The sequence below is a fragment of the Misgurnus anguillicaudatus genome, chromosome 13 (genome assembly GCF_027580225.2).
Source record: "Misgurnus anguillicaudatus chromosome 13, ASM2758022v2, whole genome shotgun sequence".
NCBI classification, from domain to species: domain Eukaryota; kingdom Metazoa; phylum Chordata; class Actinopteri; order Cypriniformes; family Cobitidae; genus Misgurnus; species Misgurnus anguillicaudatus.
Window position 1 is genome coordinate 14,593,523 of NC_073349.2, and position 23,498 is coordinate 14,617,020.

The 23,498-nt window shown below is 43.3% G+C and overlaps 1 protein-coding gene across 1 annotated transcript; it reads right to left on the reverse strand.

Moving 5' to 3' along the window:
• Nucleotides 1-316: 316 nt before the first annotated feature.
• Nucleotides 317-22,363, reverse strand: hsd17b10 (hydroxysteroid (17-beta) dehydrogenase 10). Its single transcript, XM_055189004.2, has 6 exons — nt 22,230-22,363; nt 2,775-2,939; nt 1,953-2,117; nt 1,302-1,430; nt 1,091-1,199; nt 317-1,005 (listed from the first exon to the last, which is right to left on the reverse strand). Exons 1-6 carry the CDS (start codon nt 22,251-22,253, stop codon nt 815-817), a joined length of 783 nt encoding a protein of 260 aa, XP_055044979.1. The 5' UTR covers nt 22,254-22,363; the 3' UTR covers nt 317-814.
• Between the last annotated feature and the right edge of the window lie 1,135 nt (nt 22,364-23,498).

Consider the following 23,498-nt stretch of genomic DNA (forward strand, 5'->3'; position numbering starts at 1 on the left):
AATGGATTAATACTTCATTTCTACATTATTTTATAATCTCACTTTTTATTGCTTAATAAAATGTTACATAATGCTTTTTTGTAACTCTGTCTATTTATTTATAAATTAATTAATTTAATTATTAAACTTATGTATTAATTGCTATTTTTATTGTCCAGGTAGTTATTAAATATTGAAGTTCTTTATTACATTTTGCATAACTCTTGTAGTCCTCCATACCTATGAGCTTCCAGTCGTGCTCATTTCTGCCCTCTGCTGGATCAGATACTGATTCTGTTGTGATGGGGTATTTGTCTATAAATTAAAAAAAAGTTGCTACTACAAACTAGGAAATTTTTATTATACAACAAGAAAAACAGGGAACAGAACTGTGGTAAAGTGTTTTAAATGAACCATCATCCTTGAGGTTTGTTTTCGACTCAATGAATGGGGAAAACTGCTAAATATGTATTCATCATAACTCATCCTCTTATGCTTATTATATTACAGTACATTTCATTTTACACAAAGACATTCGGCATGAATGACTAGAAGTCTCCTTATGGTTATATGAATAAGGCATTTCTCTGACATATATTAGGCTAAATATATGATCCACATCTTCAGAGCTAGTATGTACTACTAGGACACATATGAACAGTAGACCAAGTAAATGAATACCAGACTGACTTAAGTGTGTAAAAATCTATTTCCAATATGAGTGAGAAAACTTCATCTTAGACAGAAAGCATCCAGGTTTTATGAATTGTGTTGAAAATTCAGACCAAAGACACAACAGTCCACTATGTTACCCTTATCTCTAGTTCAAGTTCCTTCAAGGTTGCATGCGGATGGCTCCGTCCAAGCGAATCACCTCACCATTGATCATCGGGTTTTCTGCTATAGACGTCACAAGGTGTGCAAACTCAGCCGGATCTCCTAGACGTGAGGGGAAGGGCACCTGCCTGGCCAGAAAGTTCCTCACCTTCTCGGGTAATCCAGCAAGTAGGGGCGTGGAGAACAGACCTGTATGGAAAATATGAGAGATATGAACATTACAAATAAAAAATCAAAACAAATAATAAACAGAATGTACAGTTACTGTAATGACCTGGGGCGATGGTGACTACACGGATCCCCACAGGTGCAAGGTCCCGAGCAATAGGAAGAGTCATCCCTACAATCCCACCCTTGGAGGCGGAGTATGCAGCTTGGCCCACCTTCCAAAAACAGACAATGATTCAACAACACACATTATAATACCTGATGTGTTCAGTGTATTAAAACTATAAGCATGGTTAAAAAAAAATTATTTGGTATACCTGCCCATCAAAAGCAGCAACGCTGGCTGTGTTGACGATACAGCCCCTGTGCCCATCGGCATCAGGCTCATTTTTTCCCATCTCCCCCGCAGCCAGTCTGATCACATTAAACGTCCCAGCAATGTTAACCTTTAGTGCACATAATTCATAATGGACTTAATGATTCATGCAAAACCCCCATTAAATTCCAGTCATTTACTAGTCATCTAAATAGCATTGACGGTTTAGATAAATAACAATGATAAATAATGTGTTTCCCCCAACATTCATCTTAGTACTTTGTCTAGCTTTTATGCTCCGAGTGTGGCATCTTTATTGTCCGATTTATATTTATTGATGGCCTTTATTCTCTCTGACTAACATGCAAAACGCCTGATGAATAAAATTCCTAGTCAAAGGAGATCCTTGTTTAATTCACATTTATTTGTATGGCTCTTAATATCTGCATACATATCGTTTTAAGCTGTTTTACAGAAATGCATGTTTCTACAATTTCAAAGCCAGTAATGTTGTAATCATTTTGATTATTAATATATGTAAAATTTGGCAGTTTTGTAATATTGATTTGAAACTCAACAATACTGTAGTCTAAAACTATCATCAGCTGTACACTTGGACCTCCTATATAAGGGATGATGTAGTTTGGCTTACAGTGATAACACGAGTGAAGTCCTCCAGGCTGTGAGGAAGATCCTTTTTGAAGTTGTATGTTTTCACAGCAACAGCCACTCCGGCACAGTTCACTGCCAAATCCACCTTGCCAAACTTCTCCTTGGCCAACTCAACAGCCGATTTCACATCTGACTCTGATGTGACCTTAATCACAAAAGGTCTTATTAGAACTAAAGTAGAGATTTTAAAAGAACAACACTATAAAATGAACATTCTCTGAACCTTATACCATACTGTTTCCTTTCTTCAGTTGAACAAAATTTGAGTTGTATTAAATAATATCCTAGCTTTGTAATGCTATTGAATGGTGGTCAATATTGTGAAGCTCCAAAAAGCACACACAGTAGTGATGTCCAACTATGAAAACTGACATATTTGCTCTTTATTTAAATTTTATTACAGGTACATTAAACATTTTGTATCAATGTTACAGTACACCCTCATGTTGTTACAAACCCGTATAAATTTCTTTGTTATGATGAACACAAAGGAAGATATTTTGAGAAATGTTTGTAACCAAACCGTTAGTGGACCCCGTTCGCTTCTATAGTAGGAATAAAGAATACTATGGAAGTAAATGGAGTACATGAACGGTTTGGTTACAAACACTCCTCAAAAAATCTTCCTTTGTGCTCATCAGAACAAAGACATTTATACAGGTTTGTAACAGCATGGGGGTGAGTAAATAATGACAGAATTTTCATTTTTGGGTGAACTATCCCTTTAACATAGCAAGATTTCATTTTTGTTCATTGTATAATTTTAGGAGACAATGTGAAATATGTGAAAGAAGTCACTCACATCGGTTGGGGCAAATGCACAACGATCCCCAAGGGCAGCAGCAAGCTTGTGTCCATCTGAACTGGGCAGGTCTAGGATCACAGCGCTGGCACCCTGGCTGATAAGGCGCTCCACAGTTGCTCTCCCCAAACCAGATGCCCCTCCTGTCACCAGACCCACCATACCCTGTCACACAGTGGATATAAGTACCTTTTATAACTTTATATAATGTGTTTGTGATAAGCAGTAGCTCTGTTGTAATGGTATAATGCATGGATAGTACTCATTTAATTAAGATACTGTGGGCGTGGTCAGTGCAGATACAGCCTGTGTGGTAGGGTAGGTTCCCTCCCAAGTAATGATTAGCCTATCAGCAGTTAATGCTGGTCTATTTAAAGATTGCGTTTATGCCACCTGGAGATGCGTCACTGGTTACTCCGCCCTTTTGTGTGTGCGCGCGAGTGGTTTTCCGTCAAAGCTGGAATAACACGTTGAGGCATCGCGGTGGGTCCAGGCTGTTATTAATCCTCAGCTGCGAGGTTTCACTCAGGCGTGTAAGCTGTGGTGGCATATACTGTGAGCTATGGTACAATGTGTGGTTCTGTGAACATTATTTGTCAGTGATTGCGTTGTGTGTGAGTCTCATTGGAACCACCGGACGATTGATTTGCTGAATGAGCGCTCTTAAGTAAATACTGGGGTGGCGGATTGCTGCTTAAATGCTTTAAGACGGCGCTGCTGTCTTGCTGCTTCTCTGCTTCGCTTCTTTGCTTCGCTCCTCTGCTGGTGGCTCTGCTTTGCTGTGCTCTTTGGCTGCATTGCTCTGCTGCATGTGTGCAGATTTTCCTTTTTTTTGTTTTGTTTGTTTTGTTGTTTTATACCACAGCTGGTGGCTGGAGTAGGACTGCTTTCAATCTATTCCTCGCCGCATGTGTGACGTGTGCATGGGCCTCTAGTTACCGCCACTGGCTGTTCGTAAGTGTGTGTGAAATTGATTATTGTCTTCAAAAGTTTAATAATTCATACAATTGTATGAATTAATTTGTTTTTTTCATTTTGTTTATGAATATTCTGTTGGTTAAAAACTAATCTCTTTGTTTGAGTTATTCAGTGATTTCTTTGACTGATTACCAACTGTAAGTCCCCCCCCTAACATCTTGGAAATCACTTTTATTAGGGCCCGAGCACCGAGGAGCAGGCCAGAATGGCCTGCACCGAAAGGTGCGAAGCCCTATTGTTTTTGCTCGGATTATTATTTTTATTATTATTATTATTTTTTTTTTTTTTATTTTATTTTTACGTTTCGGGGCAATTTGGGGGCCTTAACATACTCAAAAACTCTTGAAATTTTGCACAGACATCAGAGTCGTCGGCCATCAGGTCCGGGCAAAGGCCGGACCACGGGCGTGGCAAGGGAGCTCTGTAGCGCCCCCTGTAATTCAAAAACAAACATTGGGGCACAGATCGGGCAAAAATGTACGCACATGTACGAGAGTTGGTACACATATAGAACTCATCGACCCGAACAACTTTTGCCTTTAAACCTATTAGCTCCGCCCAACAGGAAGTCTGCCATTTTTGATTGTTTCAAAAACGCATGTGATGAACTTTTGAATACTCCTCCTAGGGGATTTATGCGATTGACACCAAACGCGGTGAACATGATGTCGAGACATTGTACTTGCTAAATTGCGAAGGGATTTTTGATATCTCGAACGGTTCTGCCATGGCGAGGCGACAAAGTTGTGGCGAAATCAGAGAAACAGGAAGTGTCTAATATCTAAGGCAAAAAATGTCTTATTTTAATGATACGCAGGACGTTTGTTCGTCTGAAGATTCCGATCGCATCGATGTGCCTATTGTGAGTCTCGGGTATAGCGCCACTACCAGGTGCCAGGAAGTGTGTCAGTCACAAAGGTGGATTTTTTTGACAGTTCCATCCAATGTTCTTTTAAATACTCCTTCTAGGATTTTCATGCGATTGACACCAAAAGTGGTCAACATGATGCCGAGGCATAGTAGATGATAAATTGCGAAGGGATTTTTGATATCTCCAACGCTGTCCCCATGGCAACGCGTCAAATTTTACTTTAATTTTAGGCATGTTTAAGGCTCTTGGCGTGCTTAGATTAACCTAAAACTTGGCACACACATCAGAGTTGTCGACTGTTAAGTGTGCACAAAAAGGTCAGACATAGGCGTGTCTCTTAAGAGGCTCACCAGCGCCCCCGTTTGTCTAAAATGTGGGGTTTCTTTTACCTACAGTCCCCAAATGGGTCAATAACAACATGAAATAGCCCACTGATATTTACCCACTTGATGCACTTGCTCACCGTGCATCGTTTTCTCGGAGGCATCGTATAGCGGTAAAATAACGTGCGAGGGCCCGCCATCGCTGCTTGCAGCTATATATTTTTTTTTTTTATTTATTTTTTTTTACGTTTCGGGGCAATTTGGGGGCCTTAACATACTCAAAAACTCTTGAAAATTGGCAGAGATGTCAGAGTCGTCGGCCATTAGGACCCGGCAAAGGCTGGAACTCGGGCGTGGCAAGGGAACTCTGTAGCGCCCCCTGTAATGCAAAAACAAACATTGGGGCACAGATCGTGCAAAAATGTACGCACATGTACGAGAGTTGGTACGCATATAGATCTCATCGACCCGAACAACTTTCGCTCTCTAACATTTAAGCTCCGCCCAACAGGAAGTCAGCTATTTTGGATTGTTTAAAAAATGCATGCGTTGAACTTTTGAATACTCCTCCTAGAGGATGCATGCGATTGACACCAAAAGTGGTGAACATGATGTCGAGACATTGGACTTGCTAAATTGCGAAGGGATTTTTGATATCTCGAACGGTTCTGCCGTGGCGAGCCGACAAAGTTGTGGCGAAATCAGAGAAACAGGAAGTGTCTAATATCTAAGGCAAAAAATGTCTTATTGTAATGACACGCGGGGTGTTTGTTCGTCTGAAGATTCCGATTGCATCGATGTGCCTATTGTGACTCCCGGGTATAGCGCCACCAGCAGGCGCCAGGAAGTGTTGCAGTCACAAAGCTGGATTTTTTTGAAAGTTCCATGCAATGTTCTTTTAAATACTGCTTCTAGGATTTTCATGCGATTGACACCAAAAGTGGTCAACATGATGCTGAGACATTGTAGACGCTAAATTGCGAAGGAATTTTTGATATCTCAAACGCTATTCCCATGGCAACGCGTCAAACTTTACTTTGATTTCAGGCTTATTTAAGGCTCTTGGCGTGCTTAGATTAAATTTAAATTTGGCACACACATCAGATTTGTCGGCTGTTAAGTGTTGACAAAAAGGTCAGAGAAAGGCGTGTCTATTTAGTGGCTCACTAGCGCCCCCGTTTGTCTAAAATGTGGGGTTTCTTTTACCTACAGTCCCCAAATGGGTCAGTAACAACATTAAATAGCCCACTGATATTTACCCACTTGATGCCCTTGCCCACCGTGCATCGTTTTCTCGGACGCACCGTGTAGCGGTAAAAAAACGTGCGAGGGCCCGCCATTGCTGCTTGCAGCTATATTTAGGGCCCGAGCACCGAGGAGCAGGCCAGAATGGCCTGCACCGAAAGGTGCGAAGCCCTATTGTTTTTGCTCGAATTTATTATTTTTTTTTTTATTTTTATTTTTATTTTTTTTTTTTTTAACACTTTTGGGCATTTTGGGTGCCTTAACATACTCGAAAACTCTTGAAATTTGGCACAGACATTAGAGTCGTTCGTCATTGCGAACAGACAAAGGCTGGAACACGGGCGTGGCACGGGGGCTCTGTAGCGCCCCCTGTAATGCAAAAACAAACAGTAGTGCACAGATCGGGCAAACATGTACGCACATTTACGAAAGTTGGTACACATATAGATCTCATCGACCCGAACAACTTTCGCCCTCTAACATTTTAGCTCCGCCCAACAGGAAGTCCGCCATTTTGGATTGTTTAAAAAATGCATGCGGTGAACTTTTAAATACTCCTCCTAGAGGATGAATGCGATTGACACCAAAAGTGGTGAACATGATGTCGAGACATTGGACTTGCTAAATTGCGAAGGGATTTTTGATATCTCGAACGGTTCCGCCATGGCGAGGCGACGAATTCATGGCGAATTCAGAGAAACAGGAAGTGTCTAATATCTGAGGCAAAAAATATCTTATTGTGATGCCATGCGGGATGTTTGTTCGTCTAAAGATTCCGATCGCATCGATGTGCCTATTGTGAGTCTTGGGTATAGCGCCACCACCAGGCGCCAGGAAGTGTGTCAGTCACAAAGGTGATTTTTTTCACAGTTCCATGCGATGTTCTTTTAAATACTCCTTCTAGGATTTTAATGCGATTGTTACCAAAAGTGGTCAACATGATGCCGAGACATTGTAGATGATGAATTGCGAAGGGATTTTTGATATCTCAAACGCTGTTCCCATGGCAACCTGTCAAACTTTACTTTCGTTTTTAAGGCATATTTAAACCTTACATCTGCATGCGGTAAACTTTTAAATACTCCTCCTGAGGAAATAATGTGATTGACTCCAGAAGTGGTCAACATAATGGTGAGACATTGTAGATGATAAATTGCGAAGGGATTTTTGATATCTCAAACGCTGTTCCCATGGCAATGCGTCAAACTTTGCTTTCACTTTCCAGCATATTTAAGGCTGACTGTTACATGCTGTGAACCTTTAAATACTCCTCGTATGGGATTCATGCGATTGACACAAGAAGTGGTCAACATGATGCCGAGACATTGTAGATGATAAATTGCGAAGGAATTTTTGACATCTCGAACGCTGTTCCCATGGCAATGCGTCAAACTTTACTTTTATTTCAGGCTTATTTAAGGCTCTTGGCGTGCTTAGATTAACTTTAAATTTGGCACACACATCAGAGTTGTCGGCTGTTAAGTGTTGACAAAAACGTCAGATAAAGGCGTGTCTATTTAGTGGCTCACTAGCGCCCCCGTTTATCTAAAATGTTGGGTTTCATTTACCTACAGTCCCTTAATGGGTAGTCCCCCGATATTTACCCACTTGATGCACTTGCCCACCGTGCATCGTTTTCTCAGAGGCACCGTGTAGCGGTAAATAAACGTGCGAGGGCCCGCCATCGCTGCTTGCAGCTATATTTAGGGCCCGAGCACACCGGGGTGCGAGGACCCTATTGTTTTTGCTCGGTTTATTATTATTATTATTATTATTATTATTATTATTATTTATTCTTCTTCTTCTCCAAAGTGAATCGCAGTTTTGAGGGGCGAAACATGCTCGAAAACTCATGAAATTTTGCACACATGTCAGAAGTGGCGAAAATTTACATGTGGTATAGGCGCCAGAAGTGGGCGTGTAGAAATGGCTCGATAGCGCCACCTGCAAAATTTCAAGAGAACAGCCCCCCCGCTACGAAAAACGTACAGATACGAAATTTGGTAGGATCATCTATCACCCCAAGACCTACAAAAAAGTCTCTTGGAGCGAAGCTCTAAACCCAACAGGAAGTCCGCCATTTTGAATTTTTGCCTTGATTTTTGTGCAAATTTGGTCATTTCCAGGCTTCATACTTTATCGAACTCCTCCTACAGATTTAATCCGATCATCGTCATATTTGGTCAATCTCATCTAAAGGCATTTGCGGTGTTAAATTGCGGAGATCTTGACTTTTCGTCGGAGGGTGTGTCCGTGGCGGCCTGACAAATTTCTGCATTTTCGCCATGAAACAGGAAGTGGCTCTAACTCAGGCATACAATGTCCAATCTACCCCACGCTTCATACGTTTGATAAGTGTCTTGGCCTGAACACATTTCAATGCCAATATTCAACTTCACTCATAGCGCCACCTAGAGGTAGGAGGAAATACCATGTTTTACGCTGTGATTTACAGCTCTTAGAGATTTAATGAAATCATCATCATATTTGGTCTGACTGATGTTAAGGCCGTTGCGGTGATAAATTGCAAAGATCTTGACTTTTCGTTGAAGGGCGTGTCCGTGGCGGCCTGGCAAAGTGTGATGTTTCGCCATGAAACCGGAAGCTGTTGTAATTCAGACATACATAGTCCGATCTGCCCCCAACTTCACACGTTTCATAAGGGTCCCGGCCTGAACACATCAACATGGCATAATTCAGTATCAGTCATAGCGCCACCTAGAGGCAGCAGGAAATACCACCTTTTATGCTGTGACTTACTGCTCTTAGAGATTTAACCATATCAACATCATATTTCATCAGTCTAATCTCAAGACCTTGTGTGATGATAAATAGCAACGACCTTGACTTTTCGTGAAAGGGCGTGTCCGTTGCGGCCTCGCAAAGTATCGCTAAATGAATCCCATTTTTGACAGCCTAAACGAGCTCAAAAAGTCATGAAACGTTGCACACGTGTCAAAAGTGGCGAATATTTTCATGTGATATAGGCTTCAGAACTTGGGGTGTTAAAATGGCTCTATAGCGCCACCTACAAAAATTCAATAGAGCAGCCCCCCCAGCTACGTTAATTGCACAGATACGAAATGCGGTAGGATCATGTATCACCCCAAGACCTACAAAAAAGTCTCTTGGAGCAAAGCTCTAAACCCCACAGGAAGTCAGCCATTTTGAATTTTCTCTGTAATTTGAGTGCAAATTTTGCCATTTCTGGCCTTCGTATTTTAACAAACTCCTCCTATAAATTTAATCAGATAATCATCATATTTGGTGAGTGTCATCTAAAGGGCTTTGCAATGCTAAATTGCGGAGATCTTGACATTTCAATGGAGGGTGTGTATGTGGCGGCTTGCCAAATGTCTGTGTTTCTCAATGAAACAGGAAGTTGTTCCAACTCGGGTTTAAAATGTCCAATCTGACCCACGCTTCACAAGTTTGATAATTGTCCTGTCCTGAACACATTAACATGGCAATATTCAGTAAAAGTTATAGCGCCACCTGCTGGAAGCAGGAAATGTCATGTTTTACACTGTGATTTACTGCTCATTGAAGTGTATTCAGATCATCATCATATTTGGTCAGTCTGAACTTAGGGACTTCACAATGATAAATTGTGAAGATATTGACATTTCGTTAAAGGGGCGTGTCCGTTGTGGCCTGTCAAAGTTTGATTTTTCGCCATGAGAAAGCTGTTGTAACTCAGACATGCAATGTCCGACCTGTCGCAGACATCATACGTTTGACAAGGGTCCTGGCCTCAACACATCAATGTTACAACAATCAATTACAATCATAGCGCCACCTGCTGCATAAAGGAGTAGTGGCACTTCAAAGTTCCTTTGAATATCCACCTATATTTATCCACGGAAATTTCAATCCCCCTGGTTTATTGCTTTACTAAGGCCATAGAGTGGCGGTGCACATGCGTGCGAGGGCCCTTCCATCACTGCTTGCAGTTTTAATTAGGGCCCGAGCACCGAGGAGCAGGCCAGAATGGCCTGCACCGAAAGGTGCGAAGCCCTATTGTTTTTGCTCAAATTTATTATTTTTTTTTTTATTTTTATTTTTATTTTTATTTTTTTTAACACTTTTGGGCATTTTGGGTGCCTTAACATACTCGAAAACTCTTGAAATTTGGCACAGACGTTAGAGTCGTCCGTCATTGCGAACAGACAAAGGCTGGAACACGGGCGTGGCACGGGGGCTCTGTAGCGCCCCCTGTAATGCAAAAACAAACAGTAGTGCGCAGATCGGGCAAACATGTACGCACATTTACGAAAGTTGGTACACATATAGATCTCATCGACCCGAACAACTTTCGCCCTCTAACATTTTAGCTCCGCCCAACAGGAAGTCCGCCATTTTGGATTGTTTAAAAAATGCATGCGGTGAACTTTTAAATACTCCTCCTAGAGGATGAATGCGATTGACACCAAAAGTGGTGAACATGATGTCGAGACATTGGACTTGCTAAATTGCGAAGGGATTTTTGATATCTCGAACGGTTCCGCCATGGCGAGGCGACGAATTCATGGCGAATTCAGAGAAACAGGAAGTGTCTAATATCTAAGGCAAAAAATATCTTATTGTGATGCCATGCGGGATGTTTGTTCGTCTAAAGATTCCGATCGCATCGATGTGCCTATTGTGACTCCCGGGTATAGCGCCACCACCAGGCGCCAGGAAGTGTGTCAGTCACAAAGGTGATTTTTTTTCACAGTTCCATGCGATGTTCTTTTAAATACTCCTTCTAGGATTTTCATGCGATTGTTACCAAAAGTGGTCAACATGATGCCGAGACATTGTAGATGATAAATTGCGAAGGGATTTTTGATATCTCAAACACTGTTCCCATGGCAACGCGTCAAACTTTACTTTCATTTTTAAGGCATATTTAAACCTTACATCTGCATGCGGTAAACTTTTAAATACTCCTCCTGAGGAAATAATGTGATTGACTCCAGAAGTGGTCAACATAATGGTGAGACATTGTAGATGATAAATTGCGAAGGGATTTTTGATATCTCAAACGCTGTTCCCATGGCAACACGTCAAACTTTACTTTTATTTCAGGCATATTTAAGGCTCTTGGCGTGCTTAAATTAAATTTAAATTTGGCAAACACATCAGAGTTGTCGGCTGTTAAGTGTTGACAAAAACGTCAGATAAAGGCGTGTCTATTTAGTGTCTCACTAGCGCCCCCATTTGTCTAAAATGTGGGGTTTCTTTTACCTACAGTACCTAAATGGATCAGTAGCAACATGAAATAGTCCACTGATATTTACCCACTTGATACACATGCCCACCGTGCATCATTTTCTCGGAGGCACCGTGTAGCGGTAAAAAAACGTGCGAGGGCCCGCCATCGCTGCTTGCAGCTATATTTTTTATTATTTTTTTTTTTTTTTTTTTTTTTTTTTTCAACACTTTTGGACATTTTGGGGGCCTTAACATACTCGAAAACTCTTGAAATTTGGCACAGACATCAGAGTCGTCCGTGATCGCCGAAAGCCAAAGGCTGGAACACGGGCGTGGCACGGGGGCTCTGTAGCGCCCCCTGTAATGCAAAAACAAACAAGAGTGAACAGATCGGGCAAACATGTACGCACATTTACGAAAGTTGGTACACATATAGATCTCATCGACCCGAACAACTTTCGCCCTCTAACATTTCAGCTCCGCCCAACAGGAAGTCCGCCATTTTGGATTGTTTAAAAAATGCATGCGGTGAACTTTTGAATACTCCTCCTAGGGGATTCATGCAAATGACACCAAATGTGGTGATCATGATGTCAAGACATTGGACTTGCTAAATTGCGAAGGGATTTTTGATATCTCGAACGGTGTTGCCATGGCGAAGCGGCAAAGTCATGGCGAAATCAGAGAAACAGGAAGTGTCTAATATCTAAGGCAAAAAATGTCTTATAGTGATGACACGTGGGGTGTTTGTTCGTCTGAAGATTCCGATCGCATCGATGTGCCTATTGTAAGTCTCGGGTATAGCGCCACCACCAGGCGCCAGGAAGTGTTGCAGTCACAAAGGTTGATTTTTTGACAGTTCCATGTGATGTTCTTTTAAATACTCCTCCTAGAATGTTTATGCGATTGACATCAAAAGTGGTCAACATGATGCCAAGACATAGTAGATGATAAATTGCGAAGGGATTTTTGATATCTCAAACGTTGTTCCCATGACAACGCGTCAAACTTTAATTTCATTTTAAAGGCATATTTAAGCCCTTCAGTTGCATGCAGTGATCTTTTCAATACTCCTTCTAGGATATTCATGCGATTGACACCAAACGTGGTCAACATGATGCCGAGACATTGGAGATGATAAATAGTGAAGGGATTTTTGATATCTCAAACGCTGTTCCCATGGCAACGCGTCAAACTTTTTACTTTCATTTTAAAGGCTTATTTAAGCCTGACAGTCGCATGCAATGTTCTTTTTAATACTCCTTCTAGGGAAATAATGCAATTCACACCAGAAGTTGTCAACATGATGCTGAGACATTGTAGACGCTAAATTGCGAAGGAATTTATGACATCTCTAACGCTGTTCCCATGGCAACGTGTCAAACTTTACTTTTATGTCAGGCATATTTAAGGCTCTTGGTGTGCTTAGATTAACTTTAAATTTGGCACACACATCAGATTTGTCGGCTGTTAAGTGTTGACAAAAACGTCAGATAAAGGCGTGTCTATTTAGTGGCTCACTAGCGCCCCCGCTTGTCTAAAATGTGGGGTTTCTTTTACCTACAGTACCTAAATGGGTCAGTAGCAGCATGATATTTACCCACTTGATGCACTTGCCCACCGTGCATCGTTTTCTCGGAGGCACCGTGTAGCGGTAAACAAACGTGCGAGGGCCCGCCATCGCTGCTTGCAGCTATATTTATTATTATTATTTTTTTTTTTTTTCAACACTTTTGGGCATTTTGGGGGCCTTAACATACTCGAAAACTCTTGAAATTTGGCACAGACATCAGAGTCGTCCGTGATCGCCGAAAGCCAAAGGCTGAAACACGGGCGTGGCACGGGGGCTCTGTAGCGCCCCCTGTAATTCAAAAACAAACATTGGGGCACAGATCGTGCAAACATGTACGCACATGTACGAGAGTTGGTACGCATATAGATCTCATTGACCCGAACAACTTTCGCCCTCTAATATTTAAGCTCCGCCCAACAGGAAGTCAGCTATTTTGGATTGTTTAAAAAATGCATGCGTTGAAATTTTGAATACTCCTCCTAGAGGATGCATGCGATTGACACCAAAAGTGGTGAACATGATGTCGAGACATTGGACTTGCTAAATTGCGAAGGGATTTTTGATATCTCGAACGGTTCTGCCATGGCGAGCCGACAAAGTTGTGGCGAAATCAGAGAAACAGGAAGTGTCTAATATCTAAGGCAAAAAATGTCTTATTGTAATGACACGCGGGGTGTTTGTTCATCTGAAGATTCCGATCACATCGATGTGCCTATTGTGACTCCCGGGTATAGCGCCACCACCAGGCGCCAGGAAGTGTGTCAGTCACAAAGCTGGATTTTTTTGAAAGTTCCATGCAATGTTCTTTTAAATACTCCTTCTAGGATTTTCATGCGATTGACACCAAAAGTGGTCACCATGATGCCGAGACATTGTAGATGATAAATTGCGAAGGGATTTTTGATATCTCAAACGCTGTTTCCATGGCAACCTGTCAAACTTTACTTTCATTTTAAAGGCATATTTAAGCCTTTCAGTTGCATACAGATAACTTTTAAATACTCCTTCTAGGATTTTCATGCGATTGACACGAGAAGTGGTCAACATGATGCCGAGACATTGTAGATGATAAATTGCGAAGGAATTTTTGACATCTCGAACGCTGTTCCCATGGCAACGTGTCAAACTTTACTTTAATTTCAGGCATGTTTAAGGCTCTTGGCGTGCTTAGTTGAACTTTAAATTTGGCACCCACATCAGAGTTTTCGGCTGTTAAGTGGTGACAAAAAGGTCAGACATAGGCGTGTCTCTTAAGTGGCTCACTAGTGCCCCTGTTTGTCTAAAATGTGGGGTTTCTTTTACCTACAGTCCCCAAATGGCTCAGAAACAACATTAAATAGCCCACTGATATTTTATCCACTTGATGCCCTTGCCCACCGTGCATCGTTTTCTCGGACGCACCGTGTAGCGGTAAAAAAACGTGCGAGGGCCCGCCATTGCTGCTTGCAGCTATATTTATAATTTGTTTTGTTTATTCATTCATTAATGGTCTTTTTTTTGTTTGTTTCAGGCAGCCAGGCCCCGGGTCGGGAGGCTAGCTTTCTTGCCGTGTGGTGGTGGTCTTTGAGCACGGAGTGTGGTTTGCCGCTTGTAACTGCTTACACTTCACTGTGTGTGTGTGTGTGTGTGTGTGTGTGTTTTTGACTAGGATAAATACTCTTTGCTAGCCTGCCCGGCTACGGTAAAGCCTTGGTTGCCTTAAAGTTTGTTTTGTGTGTCTGTGGAAAATTGACGCATTGTGGCTTCTATAGCAATATGTTATAATTGATATTGAATGTTTTACCCATTTGTGTGATTTAAATAAAATATATTTTTGTACTGCCATCCACGTCTCTTTGCCCTCCATGGTAACGAACCTCTGTGCCCTATTTTTGGGTTGTCATTGTCCCCTGTAAACAGGGGTGGCGTAGTCTGCTTCTATTACATCTTGAGATTGAGTATTAAGAGTTTTAATTATTCAGTTTCTCCCCACTGCCCCGCCACAAACTGGCGTAGTCGGCAGGGTTCCGTGTTCGGCAGAGACGTGGATAACGGTGTTTTGTTTTTGTGTTTTTTTTGTGTGTGTTTGTTTTTGTATATTGTTGCAGGAGAGGTAGCAGCAGGACAGCAGCGTGCGTCTTGTGGATTGATCCTGGGCTTCATTGTGGGCCTACTTATCGGTAAGTGTTATCAGGGTTAACGTAATGGAGGAGGAGCTAAAGGAACTGCGGGAAATGGTGGCTCAACTGCGGGCCGATAATGAGAGGCTGCGTCAGGAGCGCGTACCTGCACTACCTAGCTCTAGTGATGCGTCTCCTGCTGGGCCTGGGCCTTCTGTGGCTACCCCTCAATTAAATAGTGAGAGTGCTGCCCTGCCAGAAAGATTTGTTTTTGTACCACGAGATCGAAAGTGCCCAAAGTTTGGTGGCAGGGTTGGCATTGGTATTGAGGAGTGGGTGGAGGAGGTCCAGGCTTGTATGCAGGCTCGTCACATGTCCATTTCCGATAAGGCTTTCTTTTTGTTTGATCATTTAGAAGGCGAAGCGCGTGATGAGATTAAGTACCGCTCAGATGATGAACGTAATGATCCAGATAAAATTATTGCTGTGTTAAAGGAATTGTATGGTTGCTCACAGTCATATGTCTCTCTTCAGGAGGCTTTCTTTTCTAGGCGACAACAGGAGGGTGAATCGCTGTTGGAGTTCTCCCTCGCTTTGATGGGCCTGCTTGATAGAGTAAAGCAGCAATCGCCTTATGCAATGCCGAATTCACAAGTTTTGTTACGCGATCAGTTTATAGAGCATGTTTCTGATGCCGCTCTTCGTCGCGAACTAAAGCAGTTGATACGTCGTCAACCTATGTTAACCCTTTTAGACGTCCGAAGCGAAGCCCTTAGATGGGAAAGAGAGGGTATGCCAGGGAGTATGAGGGCCCGTAGTCATTCCGTTCCATCTGCTTATGGAATTCAGTATGGGGTGCACAGTGAATCCTCCTTAGAGGATGGTAGGCCCTTACAAAAGACTGAATTGGGTGAGTTGAGGGAAATGTTGAAATTACAGCAGGAACAGCTAAATAAGCTAACTCAAAGTGTTGCCCTTTTGCAGGCCCCTCCGCCACGCAGTCACCTCTCTTATAGAGGTCCTATTATATGTAGGAGATGTCAAAAACCTGGCCACTTTGCTAGAGAATGTGAAGGGGACCGTGTCTCCCCTCGCCCTCAACCATCTTCGCGTAGTTCGTCATTAGCTGGGGGTGGGCAGCCTGGCCCATCTGCGTTGTCGGGAAACTAATCCCCACCGCGCCGCCGAGCCAAAGCGCGGTTGGGCAAGTGACCGGCTCTAATTACTTAAGTAACCAGTCAAGTATGTCTCATTTAATGTCGTCTTGTCCACATCTGATTGTACAAGTGGGTGGGGTTCCAGTGCCATGTTTGGTCGATACTGGCTCCATGGTATCTACAATTACTGAAAGTTGTTTTCGTCAACATTTTGAACCATGGGGCCAGGACCGACTTAAGTCATGCCAGTGGTTGCAGCTGCGGGCTGCTAACGGCCTTTCAATTCCATATATAGGTTATATGGAATTGGACGTGGAATTATGTGGCCGTGTTGTTTCAAAATGTGGAGTGCTTGTTGTCAGGGATCCTCCCGGTGGCATTCGTACCCAAGTTCCAGGGGTGCTGGGAATGAATGTCCTTAGTCGGTGTTACCGGGAGCTCTTTGGACAACATGGTCAGGCCCTTTTCGACCCCTCCTTAAATACTGAGGTCCCTAGTTTCGTGATACAGGCACTGCAACATTGTCATCGCATAGATGACGGAGCTGTGGGGAGTCAAGTAGGCAGTGTTAAGTTGCGAGGCCGCCAGCCATGCCGCATTCCAGGTGGCATGATGAAGTTTGTTGCGGCAACTTGTTCAGGGCAGTATGCAGGGAGTGTAGTACTATTTGAACCTCCAGAGTCTGGGTTACCAGCTGGGTTGCTGGCTTCTCCCGCATTAGTGCAGGTCATACGAGGTACTGTTTATTTACCTGTGGTTAATGTAGGCACCGTGGATGTTATGCTTTACGCTAATACTGTTCTTGGAACCCTTAATGATGTCTGTGTTGTAAGTTTGCCTGCTGGGATCACTGAGGTTAAATCTGCAACTGCTACAGTGAACTCCCATGCCGTGGAGGTGTCCCCTTCCCTTCAAGAACAGATTGAAGCCATTGATTTGTCTGTTCTTTCTGAGACTGAACAGGGTCAAGTCAGGGCTCTGCTCCACAAGTACCAGACAGTATTTTCATCTCACGAGGGCGATCTAGGATGCACAAATTTGATATCTCATGATATTCCCCTTTTAGACTCTGCTCCTGTTAGGCAACGATACAGGAGGATTCCTCCATCAGAGTATGAGGTTGTCAAGTCTCACATAAATCAGTTGTTGGAGACAAACATTATTAAGGAGAGTTGCAGCCCCTATGCTTCCCCTCTTGTTCTTGTTAAAAAGAAGGACGGTGGTCTACGCATGTGCGTAGACTACCGTCAGTTAAATGCAAAGACGAGAAAGGATGCCTTCCCGTTGCCACGCATTGAGGAGTCCTTAGACTTCTTGACGGGGGCCTGTTGGTTTTCCACTATGGATTTGGCTAGCGGATACAATCAGGTCCCCGTCACTGAAGGAGATCGGCCCAAGACTGCTTTTTGCACCCCTTTTGGTTTATTCGAATGGAATCGGATGCCATTTGGGCTCTGCAATGCCCCAAGCACCTTCCAGCGTTTAATGGAACGGATGTTTGGGGACCAGCAAGGCAGGTCTCTTCTCCTCTACTTGGATGACATCGTAGTTTTCTCGTCCTCTGTGTCTCAACATGTAGAACGGCTGGGGTTGTGTTGGATCGCCTGGGGCGTGAGGGCTTAAAAGCCAAATTGAGCAAATGCGCTTTCTTTAAGCCACAGGTAAGATATCTCGGACATGTGATTTCAGCACAGGGAGTGTCTACAGATCCTAGTAAAATCGAAGCTGTAGCTGAATGGAGATGCCCCACTAGTGTGTCAGAGTTGCGCTCATTCTTGGGCTTTGCCAGCTACTATCGTCGCTTTGTGGAGGGGTTCGCAAAAATGGCGGCTCCCCTCCACAGGGTGGTGGCTGAGTGTGCAGCTGCTGGGCCCAAGGTAAGAGCAAGGCAGGAGTTTTCTAATGTTTGGACTGAGGAGTGTCAAAGGAGTTTTGACAAGTTAAAAGGTAGGCTTATTACATCTCCAGTGCTTGCTTACGCTGATTTCTCCCTCCCCTTTGTCCTGGAAGTAGATGCCAGTCATGGTGGTTTAGGAGCAGTTTTATCCCAGGAACAAGGGGGTAGGGTGCGGCCTATTGCTTACGCCAGCCGCAGTCTTCGGCCCACTGAGCGCAATATGTCTAACTATAGCTCCATGAAGTTGGAGTTTCTTGCGCTCAAGTGGGCCATGACGGAGAAATTCAGAGAATATCTATTGGGCCATCGATGTGTTGTCTTTACAGACAACAACCCTCTCAGTCATTTAAATACTGCCAAGCTAGGGGCCACTGAGCAGCGTTGGGCTGCTCAGCTTGCAGTCTTTGATTTTGAGATCAGGTATCGATCCGGTCGGAGTAACAAAAATGCGGATGCTCTTTCGAGGCAGGACCGTTCTGGTTCATGTGAGGTGAGAGAGTTTCTACCTGGGACAGAGGTCCCAGCTGCTGTGGTGCAAGCAGTGGGGGTAGCTGGAGTCCCACCAGTAACACAAGCTGTGATTTCAGCCCTGCCAAGCTCCGTAAGCGATGTTCAGGCAATGCAGGAGGCAGATCCAGTAATTGGTAGGGTTTTGACCTTTTGGAGACGTAGAATACCTCCAACACATGAGGAGCGTAAACGGTTACCCAAGTTGGCCTTGGTCCTGATCCGTCAGTGGGATCGGTTTGTAGAAAGGGAAGGGGTGCTGTACCGTCGTGTTCTTCGCTCTGATGGGGGTGAAGAGGTTTTACAACTGGTTCTCCCATCAGTTTTGCGAAGTGAGGTCCTGACACAAATGCATCAAGGACATGGGCACCAAGGTGTCGATCGTACCACAGCGTTATTGAGGCAACGCTGCTATTGGCCTGGCTCGACTTCTGATGTAGTTCAGTGGTGTCGGGATTGCGAGAGGTGCCAGGCCGCCAAGGACACCCAGCCTGTTGCCCAGAGTTTTATGGGCCACCTGCTAGCCAGTAGACCAAATGAAATCTTGGCCATAGATTTTACTTTGCTTGAGCCTTCACGTTCTGGCCTGGAGAACATCTTGGTGATGACTGATGTCTTCACCAAGTACACGGTGGCAGTTCCCACTCGGGACCAGCGGGCTGAGACGGTGGCTCAGGTCCTGGTTATCGAGTGGTGTTATAAATTTGGTGTCCCTGCTCGCATTCATTCGGACCAGGGCCGTAGTTTTGAGTCCTCTTTGGTTCAGCAGCTTTGTAATCTTTATCAGATTAGCAAGTCTCATACTACACCATACCATCCTGCAGGCAACGGACAATGCGAGCGGTTTAACAGAACCTTGCACAATCTCCTTCGCACTCTACCAAACTCTCGGAAAGTAGACTGGCCTTCTGCACTCCCACAAATGGTTTTTTTGCTACAATACCACCCCTCATCAAACAACTGGTGAATCTCCTTATTTTTTAATGTTTGGCCAAGAGCCAAGACTCCCTATTGACTTTCTGCTGGGTGGCGGTCAGGAGATGGGTCATGGTAGCATAAATGAGTGGGTCTTAGAGCACCAAACCAGGTTGCAGGTGGCTTTCGAAGGGGCCCGAGAGCACGTGAAGGCAGCTGCAGATCGGCGTAAGGCGCATTATGATTTGCATGTGCGTGATACACCACTGGGAGAGGGCCAGCTGGTCTACCTCCGCAATTACGGCGTGAGAGGTCGACATAAGATCCAGGATCTTTGGAGCCCGGTGGTGTATCAGGTGGTAAAGGCACCTAAGACGGGTGGTTCTGTTTACACAATCGCACCGGTAGACGATTTGAATAAGGTGAAGCATGTCCATCGCTCCTTGCTGAAGATCAGAGCTCAGGTAGAGTCCCCTGCCTTGCCTTCTGACAGGGTGCCTGAGGTGGTGGAGGCATCACCATTGGAGGAGTCCACATGTATGGAAGAGGTGGACTTGTGGATTTCGGTACCTGAAGCTCAACTGATGGAGGATCGGATGATTGCCCAGGGCCCTGTGTTGGGGGTTCCCTCTGTGTCAGAGTGTGTAGAGCATAGTGAAGGGGTAGCACCTGTGTCTTTTGAACCACCAGGTGTGATGCCAGTAACGGAGCCTGTGGTTGCAGAACCCTTGTTGGAAAGTCAGTCCAGCGTTGGGGATGCCATGGTGCGACGTACTGGGAGAGCTAATGCTGGCCAGCATTCTAACCGTTACCATCTCCCTCGGGCAGCTGGGGAGATGGCAAGGGAAGGGACTATGTCAAACTCTGTTTCTGCCTTATTTAGGCCTTGGCATTAAGTCTGCTAGGGTTTGAGTCATTCATCGTCGGGGCGACGATGCAAAAGATGGGGGAAGATTGTGGTAGGGTAGGTTCCCTCCCAAGTAATGATTAGCCTATCAGCAGTTAATGCTGGTCTATTTAAAGATTGCGTTTATGCCACCTGGAGATGCGTCACTGGTTACTCCGCCCTTTTGTGTGTGCGCGCGAGTGGTTTTCCGTCAAAGCTGGAATAACACGTTGAGGCATCGCGGTGGGTCCAGGCTGTTATTAATCCTCAGCTGCGAGGTATCATTCAGGCGTGTAAGCTGTGGTGGCATATGCTGTGAGCTACGGTACAATGTGTGGTTCTGTGAACATTATTTGTCAGTGATTGCGTTGTGTGTGAGTCTCATTGGAACCACCGGACGATTGATTTGCTGAATGAGCGCTCTTAAGACAATACTGCGGTGGCTGGTTGCTGCTTAAATGCCTTGAGACGGCGCTGCTGTCTTGCTGCTTCTCTGCTTCGCTTCTTTGCTTCGCTCCTCTGCTGGTGGCTCTGCTTTGCTGTGCTGTTGGACTGCATTGCTCTGCTGCATGTGTGCAGATTTTCCTTTTTTTTGTTTTGTTTGTTTTGTTGTTTTATACCACAGCTGGTGGCTGGAGTAGGACTGCTTTAAATCTATTCCTGGCCGCATGTGTGACGTGTGCACGGCCCTCTAGTTACCGCCACTGGCTGTTTGTAAGTGTGTGTGTGTGTGTGTGTGTGTGTGTGTGAAATTGATTGTTTTCAAAAGTTTAATAATTCATACAATTGTATGAATTAATTTGTTTTTTTCATTTTGTTTATGAATATTCTGTTGGTTAAAAACTAATCTCTTTGTTTGAGTTATTCAGTGATTTCTTTGACTGATTACCAACTGTAAGTCCCCCAACATCTTGGAAATCACTTTTATTATAATTTGTTTTGTTTATTCATTCATTAATGGTCTTTTTTTGTTTGTTTCAGGCAGCCAGGCCCCGGGTCGGGAGGCTAGCTTTCTTGCCGTGTGGTGGTGGTCTTTGAGCACGGAGTGTGGTTTGCCGCTTGTAACTGCTTACACTTCACTGTGTGTGTGTGTGTGTGTGTGTGTGTGGTTTTGCCTAGGATAATTACTCTTTGCTAGCCTGCCCGGCTACGGTAAAGCCTTGGTTGCCTTAAAGTTTGTTTTGTGTGTCTGTGGAAAATTGACGCATTGTGGCTTCTATAGCAATATGTTATAATTGATATTGAATGTTTTACCCATTTGTGTGATTTAAATAAAATATATTTTTGTACTGCCATCCACGTCTCTTTGCCCTCCATGGTAACGAACCTCTGTGCCCTATTTTTGGGTTGTCATTGTCCCCTGTAAACAGGGGTGGCGTAGTCTGCTTCTATTACATCTTGAGATTGAGTATTAAGAGTTTTAATTATTCAGTTTCTCCCCACTGCCCCGCCACACCTGCATATGTCTGCAGATGTTTAAATGTACAACAAACACAATACAGGCATTGTCCGACAGTAAACAGCTACGTTTATGAGTTTGAAGACTGGCTGCAACAGGTTAACAATTTGTAAAGATGGTTATTCACTATTGTTTACCTGTCTGTCCCAGTCAACTCACACCTGCTAAAAGTTCCAGTCAACTGGTAACGTTAAGCGCTGAGCTATAACTTCAAAATATGATGGCAAACGCAGAATACAAACATACAAAAACGAAATAAACATATATTTGCTGTAAAGCAACGCTTGCAAATTGATCTTATAAAAGGTTTATAAATGACTTCCATGAATTCATTCAATTATTCTCTCACCTTGACACTTCTGATGTTCGCCATATTCACGCGCTGCTAGTGCTTGGGCGCCGGTAATGACGTCATATCACGACGCTGGTGCGGTTCAGGCCAATCAGATATACGGACGCGACTACGCCCTTTAGTGTGATTGGCTACAGTTCATTTGATTGACAATTTCACAGAACGTTTTTGGCCAGTAGGTACGCTTGATCTCCTTAGCTCCTGTTACATATTCTAATCATTAGGAAATTATCATTAATGTTTAAAGACGCCAAACGTATTTTATATTTCACAGTTTTGTTTCCAAGCCATATGGTGTTTTACTGAAGTAGCATTTACGTTATAGAGACTTACTATTAACTTAATTATTTTACATAATTGAGCATCACTAATAAAACGTGACAGTATTTGTCAAGTCCAGGTTGAACTCCCATAAAGAAATAATAAGATTGGGAGCCTTAAACTTTCATTTCACTTTAATTTCAATCTTTGACATGGCCTTACTCAGCCAGTAATAAAGATATCAAGGTTATACTTCTGCAGAATGTTATTTTACATTATGCTGGATGATTTTATGTAGACAACAGTAAATCACAAAAAAATGACTTAGCTAGATTTTCACAGACTGTGTCACAAATGATTTAAGTTACCAATTCAATGATCACCTTCTGTCCACTTCAAAATTGGAAGCCCCCCACCTTTATAATTTATAGTCAATCAAATATACTATAGAACTTGGCATAACAGCACAGATTGTGTATTCCTTACAAAAATAATCAAACACTATGAAATATATTTATTTTTAGTTGTTTTTTAGTAGTTTGTTCTTATTCTGAATGATTTTAGGTCATCTTAAGGCCCCCTAGTGGGACCCAGCCCCTGGTTGAGAAACACTGATTTAAGAAACATAATGGAACACAAATGAGTCAAGTTCATCTCACTTTAATAAATAAAAGGAAAGTGAAAACAAATAACACATTAGTTCCCATAGCTCACTTTGTAGAGTACTGCGTTAGCAACACAAAGGGGTTCAGTCCCATCATGATCACAGATACTGAAAAAGTAGTTCTGTAAGTCATTTTGGATAAAAGTGTCTGCTAAATGTATAAATATAATGTAAATATATGTTATCACAATGTATGGCAATAATCATATTATGTGAATGTTCCTGTGAAAATTCCTTGGTGCACTTAAATTTGTAAGTTTAATCAACTTGAAATACGATTATCTGTAATTTCAACTTTCTTGAACAGTGAGCAGTTGCTATGAATTCTAAAAAATAAAGTT